Below are 22,639 nucleotides of genomic sequence, written 5' to 3'. Positions count from 1 at the left end.
AATTTAACCATTGCTGGGCAGTGGTGATGGGTTTTTGAAAATAAATTTCAATAGCTTTTTAACCTTTTATGATATTGTTTCTAAACAAGTTTTATTTGAACAAGTGCCACCCACATGACATACTACACCTCTTATTTTGGTCAATTTAACAATTAATGGCCCATGATGATGTATTTTTGAGAATACATTTCAATAGCTTTTGAATGTTTATTGAAATTGCTCAGAAAGAACATGTAGCTGTTTGAATGAAGTAATGGTGGGGTAGGCAATAATTTGAGCAGCTTTTTTAACAGGTTTTAAAATATTTTTATTGACCAACTGTCAATATTTTGCAGAATGTAAGTATATACACACAAAACAACAGCAATAGTTATAATCCAAAAAAATTACTTTTAATGTAAAAATTAAGTTGTCTGACTCATGAGAGACATAACTTTTGCCAGAGGTCTGGGAATGTCTGCTCCAGCTTTCTTTAAATGTATCCTGTGGATACACCAACATTTTGCATACACCTACTGTATGTACACCTCTGGCAAAAGTTATGTCTCTCATGAGTCAGACAACTTAATTTTTACATTGAAAGTAATTTTTTTGGATTATAACTATTGCTGTTGTTTTGTGTGTATATACTTACATTCTGCAAAATATTGACAGTTGGTCAATAAAAATATTTTAAAACCTGTTAAAAAAGCTGCTCAAATTATTGCCTACCCCACCATTACTTCATTCAAACAGCTACATGTTCTTTCTGAGCAATTTCAATAAACATTCAAAAGCTATTGAAATGTATTCTCAAAAATGCATCATCATGGGCCATTAATTGTTAAATTGACCAAAATAAAAGGTGTAGTATGTCATGTGGGTTGCACTTTATCAAATACAACTTGTTTTGAAACAATTTCATAAAAGGTTCAAAAGCTATTGAAATTTGTAATGATAAATGTATCACCACGGGCCAGTAAGGGTTAAATTTGCCAAAATAAGAGGTGTAGTATGTCATGTGGGTGGCACTTGATCAAATAAAACTTGTTTTGAAACAATATTATAAAAGGTTCAAAAGCTATTGAAATTTGTAATGAAAAATGTATCACCACGGGCCAGTAAGGGTTAAATTTACCAAATTAACAGGTGTAGTACGTCATGTGGATGGCACTTGATCAAATAAAACTTGTTTAAAAACAATATTATAAAAGGTTCAAAAGCTATTGAAATTTGTAATGAAAAATGTATCACCACGGGCCAGTAAGGGTTAAATTTACCAAATTAACAGGTGTAGTACGTCATGTGGATGGCACTTGATCAAATAAAACTTGTTTAAAAACAATATCATCAAAGGTTCAAAATCTATTGAAATTTATAATGAAAAATATATCACCACGGGCCAGTAAGGGTTAAATTTACCAAAATAACAGGTGTAGTACGTCATGTGGGTGGCATTTTATCAAATACAACTTGTTTTGAAACAATATCATCAAAGGTTCAAAATCTATTGAAATTTATAATGAAAAATGTATCACCACGGGCCAGCAATGGTTAAATTTACCAAAATAAGAGGTGTAGTACGTCATGTGGGTGGCACTAGATCAAATAAAACTTGTTTTGAAACAATATTATAAAAGGTTCAAAAGCTATTGAAATTTGTAATGAAAAATGTATCACCACGGGCCAGTAAGGGTTAAATTTACCAAATTAACAGGTGTAGTATGTCATGTGGATGGCACTTGATCAAATAAAACTTGTTTAAAAACAATATCATCAAAGGTTCAAAATCTATTGAAATTTGTAATGAAAAGTGTATCACCACGGGCCAGTAATGGTTAAATTTATCAAGGTAGGAGATGTAGCATACATCATGCGTGAGTTTCGTCACCTTCGTTTTTACCGTGTAGTGTAGTTTGTAAACGGTCCCTTAGCTCTCGCGGAGATGGCGGCAGCCCATAGAAAACAATATATTTCGTGTTTTTTAAATGGCAAACATTTCTGACATAAACTGAGTTGTAGTTGCTTGTCTTGCATCCCAAAAACAATACTTTGCAAGTATTAAGTCATTTGCATGCACCGTTTGAGAGCTATTGAAGAAAGAAATCTGAATATGCGAATATGAAACCAACTTTACCGGAGTGAGCGAGATTTAAGATTTTCTTTGTTGATTCCGCCTCTGGATCTAAACACGAGAAGCAGAGGCAGTCAAAAACTGAAACATTGATTTACATACATTTTACATAGTACAGCATTATTAGGCAAACTTTTTTATTAAAAAAAAAAAAACGTATTATCAAAATGTTAGCACTAGATTCCCAAATTCCCACATGTTAATAAATGTTTTATTAGAATTATTATAAATGTATAATTCACTATTAAGATCTAGATTCAGTAATTTCTTGACTTGCATAGTGCACTACATAGGGAGTATGGGGTGATTTGCAATTAACACATCTGTGTTTCGCTCATGCTTGGTGGGGTTTTGATGCCAGTCTTTAAGAGGTACTATTGCCCCCTACTGTACAGGCCATTTTAATATTCGTCTGGACAGGGATATTTTCAAAAACAGAGAGAGGAAAATCTCAGTTTTTAAAAATAAACTGATCTGTGTGGATAGGGTCTTAATTTACTGCTATTAATACTTCACTGGGAAAAAAACTATTTGAAAATGTATATCATAAAATATTTATGTAATTCCATCAAGTTCATTATTTGTTTCACATGAATATTTACATGCTGGAATAAAATGAAACATTTATGTAAATTTATGCTCAGAATTGAGCATATAGTTATTCATAGTGGGAGCTGCTACACAATAATACATCAAGCTAGTCTCTAATGCTAGGAACATACTAACTCATAATTCAAAATATTAGATTTGATTTTTCGTTATTTCCTCCGGGTGCTCCGGTTTCCTCCCACAGTCCAAAAACACACATTGGTAGGTGGATTGGCGACTCAAAAGTGACCATAGGTGTGAGTGAATTTGTGAGTGTGTGTTGCCCTGTGAAGGACTGGTGCCCCCTCCGGGGTGTATTCCCGCCTTGCGCCCAGTGATTCCAGGTAGGCTCTGGGCCCACCGCGACCCTGAACTGGATAAGCGGTTACAGATAATGGATGGATGTATGGATAATTTTTCATTATTGAATGTAGTATATGGAACACAGATACATTCTCAATAATCAAATCAAATCAAATCAAATTTATTTATATAGCGCTTTTCACAACTGATGTTGTCACAAAGCAGCTTCACAGAATTCCAGTAAGACAAGATTTGACATGAAATGTAAAGACAAATGTAAAACCCTCAAGTGAGCAAGCCAGGGGCGACAGTGGCAAGGAAAAACTCCCCCAGCTGAGGAAGAAACCTTGGGAGGAACCAAGGCTCACAAGGGGTGACCCATCCTCCTCTGGTCAATCTACTGGTGATGATAGTTAGTAGTCCATGAGAACTTCAGTGTAGGGACAGCTTCAAGGCACTTGGTGGTTGCTGGAGCGTGGGCAGCTGGTCTGAAGCGTGGAGGAAGATCTCGACAGTCATCCATCAGTGTCCAGACAGACAGGTGGGCAGTCGTTTACTCGGAAAGATGTAAAGGGATGGAATTAGTTTTGAACTGTTTTGTGTTTGTAAAGTAGAAAATATGAAAATTTCCAGAGTGTGGCTAATGACTCCGGCAGATCTGACTATGACAGCATTAACTAAAAGGAGAGAACCAGGAGGACACACAGACACGGGAGCATCCTGAAACACTGGCATCCCTCCGCTCCACCGTCAACAAACCTGAGTGATCGCGAGAAGCGGCGGGACGACAGCACCAGCATCTCAGTTTACTATAATTCCCTGTGTCCATGGACCCCCCGGATCTGCCGCCTTTATCTATGGGGGAGCATTAGCTATCAAATGATAAACTAAACAAATGAGTTTTTAGCCTACATTTGAAGATTGCGACTGTGTCTGAGTCCCGAACATTTTCTGGAAGATCATTCCAGAGTTGGGGGGCTTTATAAGAAAAGGCTCTTCCCCCAGCTGAGGCCTTCTGAATTCTGGGAACATTTAAAAATCCAGTATTCTGTGATCTGAGTGAACGTGGGGGCTCATAATAGGAAATTGTATCTTGAAGATATTCAGGAGCAAGCCCATGTAGAGCTTTATATGTTAATAACAAAATTTTGTAGTCAATGCAGAATTTAACAGGCAGCCAATGAAGTGATGATAAAACTGGGCTGATATGTTCAAATTTTCTAGTTTTAGTGAGGACCCTAGCTGCAGCATTTTGAACTAGTTGAAGTTTTCTTAAATTGCTGCTGGTGCATCCTGACAGTAGTGCGTTACAGTAGTCAAGCCTTGAAGTAATAAAGGCATGTACTAATGTTTCTGCGTCCTGGAGGGATAAGGCATTTCTAATCTTAGCAATATTGCGAAGATGTAAAAAAGCTGTCCTAGTGATACTACCTATGTGTTGATCAAATGATAAATCCGGGTCAATTATGACACCAAGATTTTTTGCTGCTGAACCAGGTTTAACTGGAAAGTTAGCTAGATTTAAAATTAAGTCTGATAATTTATTTCTTGTCACTTTTGGACCCAAAAGCAGGACCTCTGTTTTGTTGCTGTTTAGAAGGAGGAAATTACGCAACATCCAGCCTTTCACGTCTTTTACACAGTCCTCTATTTTCTTTAATCTGTGTTTGTCATCGGGCTTGGCTGAAATATACAATTGTGTGTCGTCTGCGTAACAGTGAAAGTTAATGTCATGGTTTCTTATAACTGTGCCTAGCGGTAACATGTATAATGTAAATAATAATGGTCCTAAAATAGAGCCTTGTGGAATTCCAAATCTTACTTTAGAATAATTTGAATTTAGATTGTTTACTTTTACGAATTGATAACGTTCCGTTAAGTAAGATTTAAACCATAATAGGGCTGTCCCTGTGATTCCAACCATGTTTTCTAACCTTTCTATGAGAATATTGTGGTCTATTGTATCGAAGGCTGCGCTTAGGTCAAGAAGCACCAACAGGGATACGTGGCCTTGATCAGAGGCAAGAAGAAGATCATTTGTTATCTTGACTAGAGCTGTCTCTGTACTATGATGTTGCCTGAATCCAGATTGGAATTTTTCATATATATGATTCTTATGTAGATATGAACTAAGTTGTTGGGCCACAGCTTTTTCTAAGATCTTAGACAGAAATGGCAAATTAGAAATAGGCCTGTAATTAGACAGTGTACTAGCATCAAGATTTGGTTTCTTGATCATAGGTTTAATAACTGCTAGTTTAAAAGCTTTGGGTACATGGCCCAGACTAAGGGATGAGTTTACTATAGTTAAAAGAGGATCAATAATAGCTGGTAGTACTTCTTTGAGCAACTTTGTGGGAATTGCTTCAAGTGTGCAAGTTGTACAGTTTGCGGAGGTGATAATCTTCTCTAGTTCTAATTGTGGGAGTGGGCAAAAGGTTTCAAGTCTTTCTTTTACAGTTATATTATGTTTTATTTCATTCACATCAGGTGGCAGCCAGGATGGATTTGATCCTGTGGCTAGAGTTTGTTGTCTAGTATTCTCAATTTTATTATTAAAAAAGTCCATAAAATCTTTACTGGTGAGAGTTGCTGGAATTAGTTGTTCAGAACCTGCTTGATTTTTTGTAATTCTAGAAAACACACTAAACAGTGCTCTCGGATTATTTTTATTATGGGAGATCAGCGAGGCCAGATATGCTGAGCGAGCTTTAGTGAGGGCATTTCTATACTCTATAAGGCTGTCCTTCCAGGCAGAATGGAACACTTCAAGCTTGGTTGATCGCCATTTCCGCTCTAGTTTTCGTAATGTTTGTTTTAAAGTACGGGTCTTATCGTTATACCATGGTGCGAGCTTTTTCTGTCTTATACTTTTATGTTTAAGTGGTGCTACCTTTTCTAAAGTAGATCGACAGGTATTTTCTAGGTAATCAGTTAGTACATCTAGGTCCATTGGGTCTGATGGAGTTGGAACTGGGGTCGATAGTTCTGGTAGGTTTTCTATAAATTGTAGGGCGGTAGATGGTTTTATTATACGCCTTGTAGAATAGCGAGGGTTCTTACATATATTATGGATAAAACGTAGCTCATATGAAATTAAGTAATGATCGGAGATTGCTGAGGATTGCGGTAAGATATTAATTTTGTCAATGTTAAGACCTAGTGTCAGAACTAAGTCTAAAGTGTGGCTGCAGTAGTGTGTAGGCCCTGTTACATTTTGAGTAATACCAATAGAGTCTAAGATTGAGGTAAATGCCTTTTTTAGTGGGTCACTTTCCTTCTCAAAATGGATATTGAAATCTCCTATAATTATAACTTTATGATTGCACACCGCTAGGTTTGTAGCAAAATCGCTGAATTCTTTCAGAAATTCTAAGTAAGGCCCTGGTGGTCTGTAAATGTTGCATAATAAAAATGCGTCCTTTTTTGTGACCGGATTTGTAATAATAGTGGAGAGAACCTCAAAAGAAGAGAAGGTGTCACATTGTTTAAGACTAATTTCTAGGGTATTTTGGTAAATTACACATACTCCACCTCCTTTGCCTGATATTCTTGGGCTATGTGCATAATTATAGCCTAGGGGGGTGGCTTCATTTAGTGCTAAATATTCATTTGGTTTAACCCACGTTTCCGTGAGACAGAAAACATTGAATTTATGATCACTTATAATATCATTTACGATGAGTGCTTTTGAGTTTAGTGATCTTATGTTGAGTAACCCAAACTTTAGTTCTGAGGTGTTGCTGCTAGGTGTTGTGTATGATTTAATATTGATTAGGTTGCTGAAACAGGCTGATTTTGTTTTTCTACTTTTACATTTAGTTCGGGGGAAAGACACAGTCTCAATACAGTTGAACCTGGGTGACGTCTCAAGACAGTTCGCAGACGGTCGGTTTAGCCTGTCTGTCTGCGGCCTGGTCCCGGCTCTGGATTGTCAGCAGCTATCTACACTACTCTGCTGACTAACTAAAAGACTATGTGCTATGCTGCAAGAAAGTAAGGCAGCACCCTCCCGCGTGGGGTGGATACCATCCCTACCTATAAGACCAGGCTTGCCCTCAAAACGTAACCAATTGTCTATAAAGCCCACTTGATTTTCGGAACACCACTTGGACATCCAGCAGTTTAACGCCCAAAGTCTGCTGTAAGCTTCGTCGCCACGCCGCATTGGTATGGGGCCAGAGCAGATTACGGCATCGGACATCGTCTGGGCCAGTTTAATCACCTCTCTAATATTACCCTTAGTTACCTCAGACTGCCGCAGACGAATATCATTGGCCCCTACATGAATGACTACCCTCGAATATCTCCTATTAGCTAACAGTCTAAGGTTGCCACTAATATCCGGCGCTCTGGCTCCCGATAAACAGCTAACTGTTACTGCCGGCGCCCCTAAAGGAGTAGCTAATTTCACGTGCCGAACAATAGAGTCTCCTATAACCAGAGCACTCTTAACAGGCTCCTCAGCGGGTGCTTCGCTGAGCAGGGCAAACCTGTTTGACACGCGAATCGGAGGAGCGTGGTGTCCCGGTGGGCTAGCTTTGGCCTCAGCGTTAGCATCAGCCTTAGCTTTCCGGCTATGACGCCGAGACGTCACCCATTCACCCCGCTGTGAGGGCTCTAACGCCAGAGTCGTGGGGGTGCTAACTCTCCCTAAGGCACCCGGAGTTGCTAACACTGAATCTCGCTGTTTATCCCTCAACAATAATAAGCTCCGGATGCGCACTTCTAGCTGGTCCACTTTATCCACCAGAGAGCTAACTAGCTGACACTTACTACAAATACAACCACTATATTTATCGCTAGAGGTGGAAAAGGGCGTTAAACTAAACATGCCACACTCTGAGCAGGCAAAACAGCCAGTAGTAGCCATGGAATTGCAGGTACTTACCGCTTTTTGTGAATTTTAGTAACTTACACCAAGAACGTTACTCCAGGGTCCGGTGGCAGTTTTAGTGCCTCTGTAATGAATATTCCTGCGGAGACAATCTAAAAGATAGATCTATGGATGGTTAGTAGGTTATAAAAACAGATATAAATATAGAAATAACAATGGAAACGAGTAAACAGGAAAACCCGAGCGATCAAAACAGCTTCCAAACGGGTACAGAAACAGCCAAACGGGTTGCCAGATCTCCACTCCACAATAATATATTTAGATGTTCATGAATTCATGTTTTATATATGTAAGTTGCTATTGCTGTGCAAATAACAAGCATGTCTTTTTAATTAAAGGCCTCCTAATTAAAGGAATTTAAAGGCCTCTAAAGATTTGTGGCAGAACTGCACATGAACTTTAAGATAAGAAGTACTTAGTGAGTTACGAATGAGTCAGAATACTCTCAATTTAACAATGAGTTTAAATACTACATTAATTACAAATAGTTTCAGGAAATGCTCATAATTTTAAGAATGTTCTTAAGTACAGGGTTATGTAGTACTTAGATTAATGAATGGTTTGGGAACCCTGAGTTAAACATTTCTGCATTATATGTCCAAAAGGATTCAGACAGTCCAAAATGGGCACTAATTCCCTAGTAATAACCTTGACTTCAGAAGGAATAATGATGAACATATGTCTCCAAGCTTTTAGAGATATAGTGTATATTGTTTTGTATCTAAATGTTGCTTTATTATTGATACATTATTATTGATATTGCTGTTGTTTATTTGCTATTCTTTATTTATTTGAAAGTTATTATTGATTAAGCCATTTTCCAGGAGATAACTAATGAATCTGTTTTGTAGGCATCATGACTGGATCTTTCTATTCCGTGTCCACGCTCCTCAATCAGATTATTATCACCTATTATCCAGTGAGTAAACATTTGTTGACCTCACTAACTGATTATGTACATTTAAATGTAAATACACATGTTTAAAAAATTCAGAAGTAAAATTCTCTCAGATGAACATACAGTGTTAGCAGCGTCTGAGTCTGGGAACAGATTCATGTCTGTGTCCTTGCAGTTCATTAGCTACTTGTTTCACGCATGCCTGCTACTCATGAGAGAGAGGTGAAATTTATTGAGAAGGCTGATGGACAAGAAGCTCTGTGTTTCCTCTTCTAGCTAGCCTGACCCAGACCCAGTCAACTAACTTTGTAACGTGATTGGAGGGCTTTCTTACCAGTCTTAAGTCTGTAAATTGCACTCTCAATGTGACATTACTTATTGATATATTACATTTGTGTTACACTAGATATGTTATATAACAAGCTGTAATGAAATAGACATTTTAGTGATCTAAAGGACAGGTCACTTTCTTCAAATTGCATACAGACAACAATTAGAGTCAAATAATACCAAAAACATTGAAAACTACTACGGATACATTCAATATTCAAAATTACTAACCCAGTTTGTGATTATTTTTCAGGGAGAGGAGATAAATGCGGGTCGAATTGGTCTAACTCTGGTGGTGGCAGGAATGATAGGCTCCATCCTTTGTGGGCTGTGGCTGGATCATACCAAAACATATAAGTATGTATTTATTTCTTGCAATATAATAAAAATTACAAACACAATAAAATGGTTATGCATCACAGCAGGCCCTTACAGCAATAGGGTGGTCTACTAAGTACTAAAGGTGCTTGTCATGAACAGGTTGAATAATTCTGATACTTTAAAAGTGGTATTTTGTGTTTAATTTGGAAAAAAACAATTGCTGAATTGTTTGTGTTTAGATATTTAATCATCATGCTCGATTGGTTTATTGCATACAGCTGAACATTTTTACTTTTTGCTAATAAACTTGCAATGGTGTCACATCTTGGCCCAGTCCTGTTTGTTTTCCCCGCCATGTGCTCTCTCAGCACATGGCTCTGTCTGTTATTGTCCATGTCTCTGCCCTTGTCCCGCCTTTGTTCCGCCTCCTTACTCCTTGTTATCTGTTTCAGGTGTGTCTCGTTTGTATGATGTATTTAAGTTCCCTTGTGTCATTCCCTTGTATCGGTCATTCGTTTTGTTTCGTTCCTGGTCCAAGTTATGTCCTTTCGTTCCAATCTCTAATCATGTTGTTTCTCATCCAGTTTCATGTTCTAGTCTGCCTCATCTGTTCCTCGCTTCGTGTTTGCCCTCAAGTATGTTTGTGTTGGTTTTGTTATTTTGTTTTAAATAAACGTCTGTGTTGTAGCGTGTGCGTCCGCCTCCGTCAGTCCGACTTCGCGTTCCTGACAAATGGCATTTGAATAACTGGCAACTGCAACTGTGTCCTCTTGTAGCCACATACCATTTAATTCTCAAATTGGTCTAACATTTAACAAAAGGCTATCCCAGAAGATAGTAGTAGGTAGGTCTGCAAAGTCAGTTACTTTCTGAAGACTGTGGCTTATGTAGTGCTGCAAATATCAATGTCAGAAGATTTTTTTGACATGGCTTAGTTTCTCATTATTTTTTGTGAAAGTAACTAGTCACAAAGAGGATTAACCTTTATTACTGTTAATACCGTAGCCAGAGTCACTGTTTGAAGATTCAATTGGTATAAACCCTGTTTCTGGAGAAGCTGGGATTCTTAGTCAAATGCAAAAAAAATATTTGGTTTGTTCATTAATTTGAACTTTTGGTTAACTGGCAAAACTACAAAGATATGTATGTATGTTTTTAACAACTTGATTGTATTGACACATTCCAAAATATTTGGGACAGGGTAAAATTAGACTGAAATACTTATAGAATATTCAAGTTACACCATTTTGAAACATTTAAATAAAAGCAGGTGTATATTAAATACATGAAAGGAGCAGCTACAGATGGCTCAGTCGTTGAAAACAAAAATGGTTATTGGATCAACATTTTGTGCCAAAATTAATGTAAGGTTTGTCATGAAGTTTAAAAATACTTCTCAGCACAAGATTAGAGAAAGTCCATCTTTAGGTTTTTCACCATCTTTTATACATAAAATTATGAAAGATTGTGTTTGAAGTTTAAGCTAACTTGCTGCAATTCATTATATATTTTCAAACTACTGTGTTTGGAAACCTTAGAAAACGGTTCTAACCGTTCTGCTTCAGTGTTAAGAAATACTGCCTGAAAGTCCTTTATTCAAGGCAAAAGCATTCATCAAATCTGTGCAGAAATGTGAAGTTTTTAGGGCCTCAACTCATCTTAGATGGTCCATAAACTGTGGAAATATGTGCCATGGTCTGATAGCGGTATGGAAAGACATCAGTGCAATGGCATGGATGACTTGCATATTCGAAGGTACCATTGATGTGAAGGTATGCATTAGGATTTTGGAGAGACATATGCTGCCATCATAATGATATCTTTTTCTGATGTAATGCAATTTTGGCAAGACAGTGCCTGGCCTTATTCAACACATGCTACAACAATGAGGCTCTCTTCTCTTAGAGTTGTGTGTCCTTGACTGTCCTGCCTGCAGTCCAGATGTGTCTCTTTTGGCACATCATGAGGAGACTCAGACAACAGTGCCAACAGAGTTTAGCAGCTGATATTTGTATCAAGCAAGAATGGGCACAAATTGGAACTGGAACATTTGATGTCCTCAGTTTCAAAATTAGTAAAATAAATAAATAAATAAAATTAAATAATAAATATATTTAATCATACCTCTACCCCAACTTTTCCGAATTTGTTGCAGACATTATGAACTTATTTAGCTATACACAGTAAAAATGTTGAAACTCATTGGAAGGTCTAAGAAAATTCTTTTTTTTTATTGCATTTTATAAAATGTCCCAACTTTTCTGGAAATGGGGTTTGTAGAATTTCCATTCCCATTTAATAAAATATGGAAGATTTGTTAAAGGTACTATTTGCAGATAAAATAATGCTGCACCAGTGAAAACCACCACAAACCAATTCAAACACACACAATAACAAAAACACATACAACCTGCCCAAACAACAACTTTAAATAACAGTCCTGACTATTAAAAATGTTGGCTGCTGAGCATGCTGGGTACTCTCTTACAATCTCTCCAGCCCCTTTCATACTCTGCACCGCCACAATATCAATGTGACTGCATTAAAAATGTGCTATATTGTAATTCATTTTTCTTTTTCCTTTTAAGAATGACAACACTGATCGTATACATCCTGTCCTTTATTGGAATGCTGGTGTTTACGTTTACTTTGGACCTGAAACTCCTACTCGTGGTTTTCTTCACTGGTGGAGTGTTGGGGTATGTCTGGAGGATTCTTTCAGAAAAGTGTCACTTTAATTCGTAGCAATTCTTTTGTTTAAAGCAACACCAGGTAATATTTTTCCTTAAAATTACAGTTTCAAAATCATTGTGATGTTTCACTGACCTGTAATAGGGAGAATCGAGCCTCTGTTATTACTACTTAAGGCTCAGAACTGCAGAAACTACAATATATAACTTTAGGAGGAGGGTAGTAAAGCACTTCCCTTCGTCCCCAACCCTGTTTGATTTCAGGACAGTGTTGTAAAATGAATTACACTCTGCAACTTTAGGGAAACCCAGAAGTTTAGATGTTTGTAAAACATCTAAGTTATTTGCTGTCCCAGAATAGCAGCGTTGTTGTGTTATATAGAAACTCAGTCATTCAGTTATTTTTGGCGATTGCTTCATATTCTTCAGGGTTACAGTGGGTCTGGAGCCTCACTGGGTGCAAAGCATTATATGGAAAGATTTTCTATTTTCAGTATTTACAATGTTTATTTCAGAAAATGATGAATAGAAACACACAGAACTTAAGAAGTTTTGGGATAAGTTATGCCATTTACACACTACACGACTTCGAGTCATCAGTCTGCCCTACCTTTCACACTACACCACTTGTTTTCTTATAATCAGGAGTCTTTCAGTGTTTTTGCCTTCAACACTGCGTGACTGATCAGCGACATAGGGTCACAAAATTACCCTATCTCTCACCAAGTGTATGACATCACAATAGTGGGAGAAGCAAAGGGTGCAAAAACACCAAGTGGACAATATAAACCTGGATGAGTGTAAACATCCCTCTTGCGAGGGTAAATGTGAAACTTCCGAGCACAAAGAGAGGATTTGCGTGTACACTGATCATAAGCTCACTCTCAAATGTTTTTTTTTTTTTTTCTGTTTAGGTCTGTCTGGCTCAACCCAACCACATCTCCACCTTATATGGGCCAGATATCAAGTTTGTTGTAGACTAAATCAGGGCCAAACCAACATGTGGCTCACATCTGGCCCACATAACTAGCATTTTTTTCTCCATTCTTGAATGATTTTTACCTTCTCAATATTAAAATTTACCTTGCTTGCCAAGCTCTTTTTGCTCGGGCTCTTACTGCGCTCAAGAACATTTTCTGTGCTCAGGTTTTGAAAATGGAGGGATTTTGACAGTTTGGGGGCAGGGGCAGGGCCAGTGCTCTGAGTGAATACTATTGGATTATGTCTCCTTGTTCAGTGACTGTTTCTGTTCTACAGAAAGTGTTGGAGGTAAATAGAGATTTTTGTAACAATAACATAGCTGCCCGCTCATACTGATGAAAAGCCTGTGTGTATGTGCAATTATTATGATAGAAACTACACTGTCAGAAAATTTGTCACTGTAGTGATACATTTTGCTGTATCTGTGGTGGTACGCTCAAGGGAACATAAATTTGTGTTGATTTCATCTGCCCATTTAATCTCCATGACTTATGTTCTTTTATTTTACACAGTTCTATAATGAAAGATTACAGATATCCCCCTCTCCTTCTGGAGAAAAGAATGTAATGTACTTTTAAGGAACACAACTGTACTTTTAAACACTGTTGTACCTTTAAAGATATATTTACACTGTTTAGCTATATATAGAGAAATGTTCCTCCAGGGCCACAGTGCAACACAGAACACAGCGAGCATAAAATACACTGCAATAATTACAAAGGGGTTAAAACATACGGAACAGTGTCTCACATTCTCATTGGCTGTAGCTAGTCTCTGCATTCACTGCCAGTCACAACACCTTTCACACTAGTAGAGTTGGCTCTGCAAGCTCTCGGATCACATCTTTCAGTGGTTCACACATAATGACTGAGCGAGTGCTGTGCAAACACAGATTTGCCTCCAATCTCAGGGTTTTGATGACAATCTCCAAAACCAGTCAGCGACTGGAAAAGAAGGGCTGAAATTGTGTAGTGTGAACCTGGCATTACAGGCAGCTTGGCTGTGGGCAAACTGAAGAGAAAGGAGTTGATTTTTAAGGAATGTGTGGGAAGAGGAATTCTGAGAATGGACATTTGCGTCAAGATAACTTATTTAATCAACCTATTTAAAACACACTCTCCTGTTTGTTTTATTGCTCAGAAACTTGTTGTTCAATGAGAAAATGCTATCATAAAGTTCTTTCTGTTTTACAGGTTCTTTATGACTGGATACCTGCCTATTGGCTTTGAGTTTGGTGTGGAAATAACATATCCTGAGTCTGAGGGTACATCATCTGGTCTTCTTAATGCATTTGCTCAGGTGAGAGTGTAATCTTTAGTAACTGCTACTGGTTGCCACCCAATAAACTTTCACACAGTTTTCAAACAAAGAGTGCTTCAAACATTTGCATACTCTGCCAGACAGCAGGCAGCCATGGCTTTGTCAGGCAGCATTCTTTTGCATGTATTTTACTAAAGACTTTATGGCATAGGCATAGGTGTGAATTACACTTAGGGAGGCTGTGGACACTGCCCAGACAGAACAGAATGTTCGGCCCTAATGTGGTCCACATCTGCAGTTCTCTTTGGCCTATATTTGTGTGAGTCTGTCTGGCCCAACCCAACCACAGCTCCACCTTATATGGGCCAGATATCAAGTTTGTTGTAGACTAAATCAGGGTCAAATCAACATGTGGCTCACATCTGGCCCACATAACACATGCCATAAACCAATTCAAGCCTAATTCATGAAAATTGGACCACATCCTGCCAACATAACATTTGCCATCTGCTCTGAAAATATTTTATCTCTCTTAGTATTATTCTGTTTTATCTGTCTTAGTATTAATATTAATCTTATCAAGATGTTCTTATTTAGAACATCTTGCTGAAGATTGTTGGGAAAAGGTGTTCATGTTACTTTAAGAAGTGTGTGGGACCATACATTTTGCTGTTTGGAGAAAGTTTACATTTGTTAAGAAGCTGCCTTGCCTTATTGTCTGCTTTTCACTGTAATGTTAGCAATACTAAATTTATGCCCACACTTCTTTATTTCAGTTAGTTTGAGAGCATGGAACAGAGGATAAACACCACTCTGCTTAGGAATTTCACAAAAATGATATTATCAATATAATATAATCAATTATATTATAGTATTATATATATATATATATTGATAATGTCCTTTTTGTGAAATTCCTAAGCAGATTGGTGTTTATCCTCTGTTCCTGTTTCACATTCTTTATTCTCTAGCTTAATAATTACATTTTTGCTGAATATTTGCTGCTCATTAAAGGAGGGTAATTGCATTATTATGTTATTATTATATCAGTGGCATTAAATGGTTTTAAAATGACAAAAATATGGTTTATTGCAATTATTTTTGGGATATAGTGCTGGCCGATATGAGCGCAAATCAATATCACGATTAATTGCACATTTTACCACGATTTAGATTAATGAATGATTACTTCTTTTTGTATTTTTGACCCTTATATTTCATGTGTGGCTTGTACTGTAAATATGCTCCAGTATTATATATAGGATATTTTTTCGAATGTTGCTGGGACCTCGCTCCTCTCTCGTTTTTTGAGCACGGTTTATATTTGATGTGTGATTGTACTTTGGTCGTTTTTTCTCACCCTTTACATTTGACTTTTTGTTCAGTTTTGTCTTAATTATAGTCAAAAGACAGCACGTTCAAACTACAGATGCTGTGTTTTTCTTTGGTACTAGTTGCTCTAGTCGCTTGGTCGGCCTCTGCATTTAGGTTGCTTCCAAGTGGCAGACAGGGGCAGAGTCATGTGACTACAACTTGGTAGCATGGTTTTAATGGGACAGTACATGAACACACCATGGGGACATAACAGAATTAAAATAATCAATATAGATATGATTATGTTGATCAGAAGTTCTGAATGTCAATTTCAATTAATTTTTGATTAATTGCCCAGCCCTACTGGGATAGTATATAGGCCACAAAACAGCCTATCATGACAGGCCTAATTGTGCTGTGGAATTTAAACTTGCTGCACTGTGGCTATAGTGGGTATTACTAGAGCTAACTAGCTAGCCTTGAAACTAGAAGTAAAGAAAAACATCCTCTGGACCCCATCTATGGCCAGGAAAAAGGGCTAGAAAAGGGTAACAAGACACCTGTCCAGTCAGTCTGGAAAAATGGCACTAAGATCATGAAGTAAGCCAATAATATGGCATCAAATTGAATGTATTGCCCTGAATCTTTTCCCTAGCGGTTTTTCAAAGCAAATTTAAGCCCATTAATTGAAGGATGTGAAAATGTCTGGCTCTTCATTGTTAATATAACTGTCCTTTGTACACTGATCTTTGCTCTACATTAACCTGTTTTCTGGCTGTACAATTTATAGGTCTTTGGAATCATTTTTACGTTAATCCAAGGCAAGCTCACCACAGACTACAACCCACGGATTGGAAATATTTTTGTATGTGCCTGGATATTCCTTGGTGTCATTCTAACAGGTGCCATTTCTGATATCTTTCATTATAATTTGTAATATTTCTGTATTTTGATTCAAACAAACAAAATCCTCTAGCTCTGTTTTGGACATTTGTTTTTTTTGTGTTATTTTTGACATAAATAACAGCTGCCATTTAAACTCTGTCAAAATGTGTAGTCCTTCAGGCTAGTTCATATAATTCAAAATTTCTTAAAAATTGAAATATTTTGCATGAATTTATATTGACAGCTAAAGAGTTTTCAAAGCTTCTGTTCTTACACTATACACTTTCACTCTTACAGGGTTTTTCCCCTGACAATTTCAGTTTATTTGTGTGTTGTACAATGTCTTGTAATTGTTCAATTCTTTTTACTGTGAATTTCAGCATTAATAAAGTCAGAACTTAAAAGACATGGAGCTAATATGGGCAACAGCAAAGGACAAGCGGTAAGAATGTCTTCACTTTAGTCAATTCCACATCCGCTGCTAAAATATAATCTATTCTTTGCCATGTTTCTTCTTCTTTTTTAAAATTTTTTATTTATTTATTTTTTATTAAGAATCATATTGACTCTTAAAAATGATTAATATTAATAACGATTAATCTCTCTTTTTTAACTCAAAAAGAGAATTTGGGGTGTTAAGGTCCTTCTTTTCTTCTTTCAATAAAATCAATGCATTAAAATAAGAAAATAATGATGCATTAAAGCATCATGAAATAAAGGAAGGCCATTTCAGAGCAATATATTTTTTCCATTTCTCCCAAATTTCCTTAAATTTATTATCTTGAAGCCTAATGGAAAAAGTTCTTCTTTCCATTACAAAAAATTCATAAATTATGTTGTACCAATTCTCAATAGAGGGAGTATTTTGCTTGAGCCATTTTCTTGTAATTGCTCTGTCTCTGTCCCAAATATGTTCACTAATTCTAACTAAACCTCCAACCAAAAAATATTTATTTTTGGACAAGACCAAAACAAGTGGAAGTGGTTGGCTTCATGTGAGCCACACGACCTCCAAAAACTAGAGGATCCCATATAACAAGACCCCTGAACAGGTGTAATAAAATATCTAATAAGTCTCTTCTATCCAAATACTCTTCATGAAACTGAACTTATTTTCCACTGAAATTCACAATATTTTATCCAGATTTCCTCTTAAATGTTACTGTTAAAGTCCTTTTCCCATTTTTGTTTTATATAGGTGGTAAATTTTTTTCCCCTTCTTTGAGGCCCCGATATATTCTAGAGATCACTTTAAGCCCAGAATCTGCTCTGTAGACACTTATAAACACTTTAAGTAGATGATTCTCAAATGCTTTTTGATTCTCTTTCATTGATGTGTTTTATATAGTGACGTACCTGTATAAACCTGAAAAGGTCACTATTATTTAACCCAAATTAATTTGTTTAACTTCTGGAACTTATTCTGTATATGTTTATTAAAGAAATTACAGTAAGAAGTTAAGCCTCGCTCAGCCCACCAGTTATAAGTCACATCAAATTGGTTTGGGGTAAAATCCAAGTCGTGGGCACTCCATCTCAATATCTTTATCACTTCGATTAATCCCATCCTGGTGATAATGTTTACCCATGTTCTCAGATTTACATTTATCCACTTATTACCTGTATCCATTAATATTTTGATTAGTCTTTTATCGTGCTTGAATAGGGACTTCCTATTTTCTCTTTAATTTTTTTCCATCTTGCTTGATGGTCAGGTTTACACCAACAGAATAAATGACTCAGTTGGGAAGATATGTAATAGTCTTTGAGACAGGGAATTGACACCTCTTTGCTATGTTTCTGACATAAAACAGGATTGCATATATAATTATGGGGACATGACATTTACAGTGACTAGTGCATTATGTTACAGGTACATTCAGTAGCCAGTTTTTCACTTTCTGCAAACCCTTTAGGTTTGTAATTACGGTTTGTAGCCCATCTGTTGTTTGTCAGCTCTATCTAACCTCAGAGTATCAGATCCTACAGATTTTCTTAGGGTTTTTAGATTCTAAGCAACTTGTGAATCTGGCTTAACATCCCCATTCCTACCTTCCTCATTCCATCGTTTGTTTACTCATTCATTCACCCACTCGCACTCAAAGCTGAAGATCCTCCTTGAATTGTTTTTGTTGCTTTGCAACAGTGACACACACTTTAAAAGATCTTATTGGCTATTTTTACATTTAACCAATCCTTAATAGCTCAATCAGAATTCAGTCCAACTCAGAGTTCAATCAAAGCTCAGTTAGAATATAATTAAGTCAAAGTCAAAGTTTTTTTTATTATTTTAATTGTCAGCGTGTATTGTGTGAGCTTTTACATTTCAAAAGTTTGATGGCCTGAAGGATGAAGCTCTTGCAGAGTCTGGCAGTCTTACACTGGATGCTGCGGTAACGCCTCCCAGAGGGCAGAAGCTTGAATAGTCCATGTGCAGGGTGGGTAGGATCCTTGACTATCCTTGTGGCTCTGCTGAGACAGCGTGACTGGTGCAGCTTGTGTATGAATGGAAGTGGGGTACTGATGATTCTCTCTGCTGTCCTCACCACTCTCTGGAGAGACTTCTGGTCTGCAGCTGTACTGTTACCACACTAGACAGGGAGGCTGCAAGTCAGGATGCTCTCAATAGTGCCCCTGTAGAAGGTGGTGAGGACAGGAGGGGAGAGATGTGCCCTCCACAGCTTTCGCAGGAAGTGGAGGCGCTGCTGTGCTTTCTTGATGAGAGAGGTAGTGTGTTTTGTCCAACTGAGGTTGTCTGTAATATGAACCCCCAGAAACTTTTAACAGATTCGACAATACTGCTGCGGATTATGAGTGGAGTGTGAACTGTGTGTTTTCTCCTGAAGTCAACTGTGATTTCTTTTGTTTTGTTGATACTCAGTATCAGATTGTTTTTGTCACACCAGTCCACCAGTTGGTTGATTTCATATCTATAGGCCACCTCATCATTGTTAATGGGGCTCACCACTGTTGTGTCGTCCGAAAAACTTGATGATATGGTTGGAACTGTACTTTGCACAACAGTTGTGAGTCATCAGTGTAAACAACAGGGGACTCAAAACACAGCCCTGAGGAACCCCAGTGTTCGTGCTGATGGTTTGAGAGGTAGTCTTTCCCACTCTTACTGTCTGGGGTCTATTGGAGAGAAAGTCAAATATCCAGTTGCATAGCATGTGTTGATGCCTATCTTTGTAAGCTTCTTAATCAAGTGCTGGGGGATGACTGTATTGAATGCGGAGCCGAAGTCAATGAAGAGCATCCGTACATATGAGTTTTTTTGCTCCAGATGAGTCAAGCTCAATTGAAGTGCTACTGATATGGCATCATCTGTTGACCGGTTTGAGCAATATGCAAATTGCAGTGGGTCGAATGTAGCAGGGAGATTTGCTGTAATGTGACTTTTGACCAGCCTTTCGAAGCACTTCATTATGATGGGGGTGAGTGCAATCGGACAGTAGTCATTAAGTGATGATACAGGTGACTTTTTTGGCAATGGCACAATGGTGGTGGACTTGAAACACTTGGGAACAGTGGCTTGGCTCAGGGAGGTGTTGTAGATGTCAGTAACCACGTGCGCCAGTTGGTCAGTGCATTCCCTAAGAACAAAACCTGATATGTTATCAGGACCAGAAGCTTTTCATGGGTTGACCCTGTGTAGGGCTGTCCGTAGTTTGGCTTGGTCTAATCTAAGTACTTCATCGTCCAGATCCAAAGGGGTTACTGTTATTGGTGTGGTGTTAGTTTCATCAAACCTGCTGAAGTTTATGTTGAGTTTGTCGATGTTGGCATTGCTGAGTGAAGTGGATGGCTTGTAGTCTGTGATGGACTGGATGCCTTACCACAGCCGTCTGAGGTCTTTTGAGTCAGTGAAGTGGCTCTGGATTTTCTGTCCATAGGCACGCTTAGCAGATCTCACACCCTTATTCAGTTTGGCTGCAGATCTGAGTGCATCTGTGTCTCCAGACATAAAAGCAGTGTCACATGCTCTCAGTAGAGCATGCACCTCACTGTTGAACCAGGGTTTCTGATTAGCCCGTGTGGTGATGTTTTTGGTGACTGTCACATCTTCCACACACTTGGATATGTATCCGATTACTGACTCAGCATACTCTTCAAGAATGATGTGTTGGTTTCCAGTGTCAGCTTCTCTAAACATAATTCAGTCCGTGCACTCAAAACAGTCCTGTAAAGTTGAAACTGCTCCCTCTGGCCAGCATCTTATCTGCTTCACGGATGGTTTGTTTCTGGTAAGCAGGGGTCTGTATACTGGTCTTACCATGACAGAGAGGTAGTCTGAATTCCCCAGGTGCGGGTATGGAACTGCCCTGAATGCACTCTTGATGTTACAGTAAACATGGTCCAGTATGTTTTTCCCTTTGGTTGCAAATTCCACATGTTGGTAGTAATGTGGTAGTACAGTCCTCAATTTAGCCTGGTTAAAATCTCCAGCAGTGATATAAACACACTCCGGGTTGGCATTTTGGGACAAACTGGTAGATCTGTAAAGTGTGGATAGTGCATCTTTTGTGTTTGCATCAGGGGGGATGTAAATATCTATGAAGCAAATAGCAGTGAACTCTCTTGGCAGGTAAAAAAAGTCTGCATTTTATTCTGAGAAATTCAATATCCCGTGAACAGTGGCTTGAGACAGTTTTAACATTTGTGCACCAGTTGTTATTGATGTTGATGCACACTCCACCTCCTTGTGATTTTCCACCTAGTGCGTGGCTCCTGTCCGCACGGAACACTGTTAGTGTTCCATCGATGCTAATTGCGCTATCAGTGATGTCTGAATTTAGCAATGTTTCAGTGAAAATGAAAGCACAACAGTCTCTCACCTTGCGTTCAGTGGTTAATTCCAGTCTAAGATGGTCCATTTTGTTTTCCAGTGAGCGGACATTAGACAGGAGAATGGATGGAAGCGCAGTTCTGTGAGGGTTTACTTTAAGCCTCACGCTGATGTCGGCTTGGGAGCTACGTTTGCGCGATCTCTCACAACACTTGCGTCGCCTCTTCAGGCGGTCAGTAATGGTAGTCAAGACTGCTGATGTGCAGGCCACTGGATCTTGCTTGCACGTAATCCTGAGCTCACGGAGTGTTATAAGCCCTGACGGCAGCAGTCCGCTGTTAAAGGCGCTGAATGAGCTGGTATTACGAAATCCAAGTAAAACGCTGTCTGAAAAAATGGTACATTTAACATAAAACGCACATCGCCGATGGGGGTGCCGCAATTAACTAATTCATTTGCTTATAGAAATTTGAACAGAATTCATACAGAGTCAAAAACTTGACTGTTAAATTGTAGACATCACTGTGATTAGAAAGATTCAACAACCAAACAATATCTGGTCAGTGGATATTTATTTATTTATTTATTTATTTATTTATTTATTTATTTATTTATTTATTTATTTTCACTGAAGGGTAGGGTTGGTGATGCATGATAAAATGAGCCTAGTAGAATAGATAAATAAAGTAATTGTAAACTTACAAAATGCACTTATATGGTAGGACAAGCCTTATAAACATGCACCCATTGTATATGGGTGCAAGAACAACCAGATAAAAATGGCAAAGGTCTTTGTGAATAGAAATGAAACAAGTGCAACTCAGCAGAAAAAAAGAAAGGCAAAAGTTGTTATTGCCATTTATGTAGCAGGGTATGTAGATTTTCTTTGGAAAGGTATTTTTTACTTCTATATATATATACAGTATATATGTTGTATTTACTGTGATTATATATAACTTTATACAAGCACCATTCTTACTGAGAAGGCATTAGTTTATTATATATAATAATCCTAGGTACCTAAGACTGAGGAAATTTCATGACTAGACTTATTGCACAGATGGCATCCTATCACAGTAACACGTTGGAATGGGTCTTCTCAGGAACCATCCTTCTCCAGGACCCATTCCATCACAAATATTTGTAGAAGCAGTCCGTATGCCTACATGCTTGGTTTTATACACCTGTGGCCATGGAAGTGATTGGAACACCTGAATTCAATTATTTGGAGTGGTGATTGCTAAGGTATTCAATCTTTCAGTAAGAAACC

General features: G+C 37.9%; 1 protein-coding gene across 2 annotated transcripts in view; it reads left to right on the top strand.

Annotated features, from left to right (window-relative positions):
• The window catches only part of flvcr1 (FLVCR choline and heme transporter 1), a 33,498-nt gene that overhangs the window by 9,756 nt on the left and 1,103 nt on the right, over positions 1 to 22,639 (top strand). The window contains exons 4-9 of one of the 2 annotated variants that reach the window (XM_066677514.1): positions 8,753 to 8,820; positions 9,383 to 9,486; positions 12,039 to 12,149; positions 14,315 to 14,420; positions 16,486 to 16,597; positions 16,961 to 17,022. In XM_066677514.1, the coding sequence (XP_066533611.1) occupies positions 8,753 to 8,820; positions 9,383 to 9,486; positions 12,039 to 12,149; positions 14,315 to 14,420; positions 16,486 to 16,597; positions 16,961 to 17,022 (563 nt within the window). The remainder of the gene's footprint in view (positions 1 to 8,752; positions 8,821 to 9,382; positions 9,487 to 12,038; positions 12,150 to 14,314; positions 14,421 to 16,485; positions 16,598 to 16,960; positions 17,023 to 22,639) is intronic. The other variant, XM_066677515.1, reaches the window with a different exon arrangement.

Source organism: Hoplias malabaricus, chromosome 7 (genome assembly GCF_029633855.1).
Source record: "Hoplias malabaricus isolate fHopMal1 chromosome 7, fHopMal1.hap1, whole genome shotgun sequence".
NCBI lineage: Eukaryota > Metazoa > Chordata > Actinopteri > Characiformes > Erythrinidae > Hoplias > Hoplias malabaricus.
This window is presented reverse-complemented; position numbering and strand designations above follow the sequence as displayed.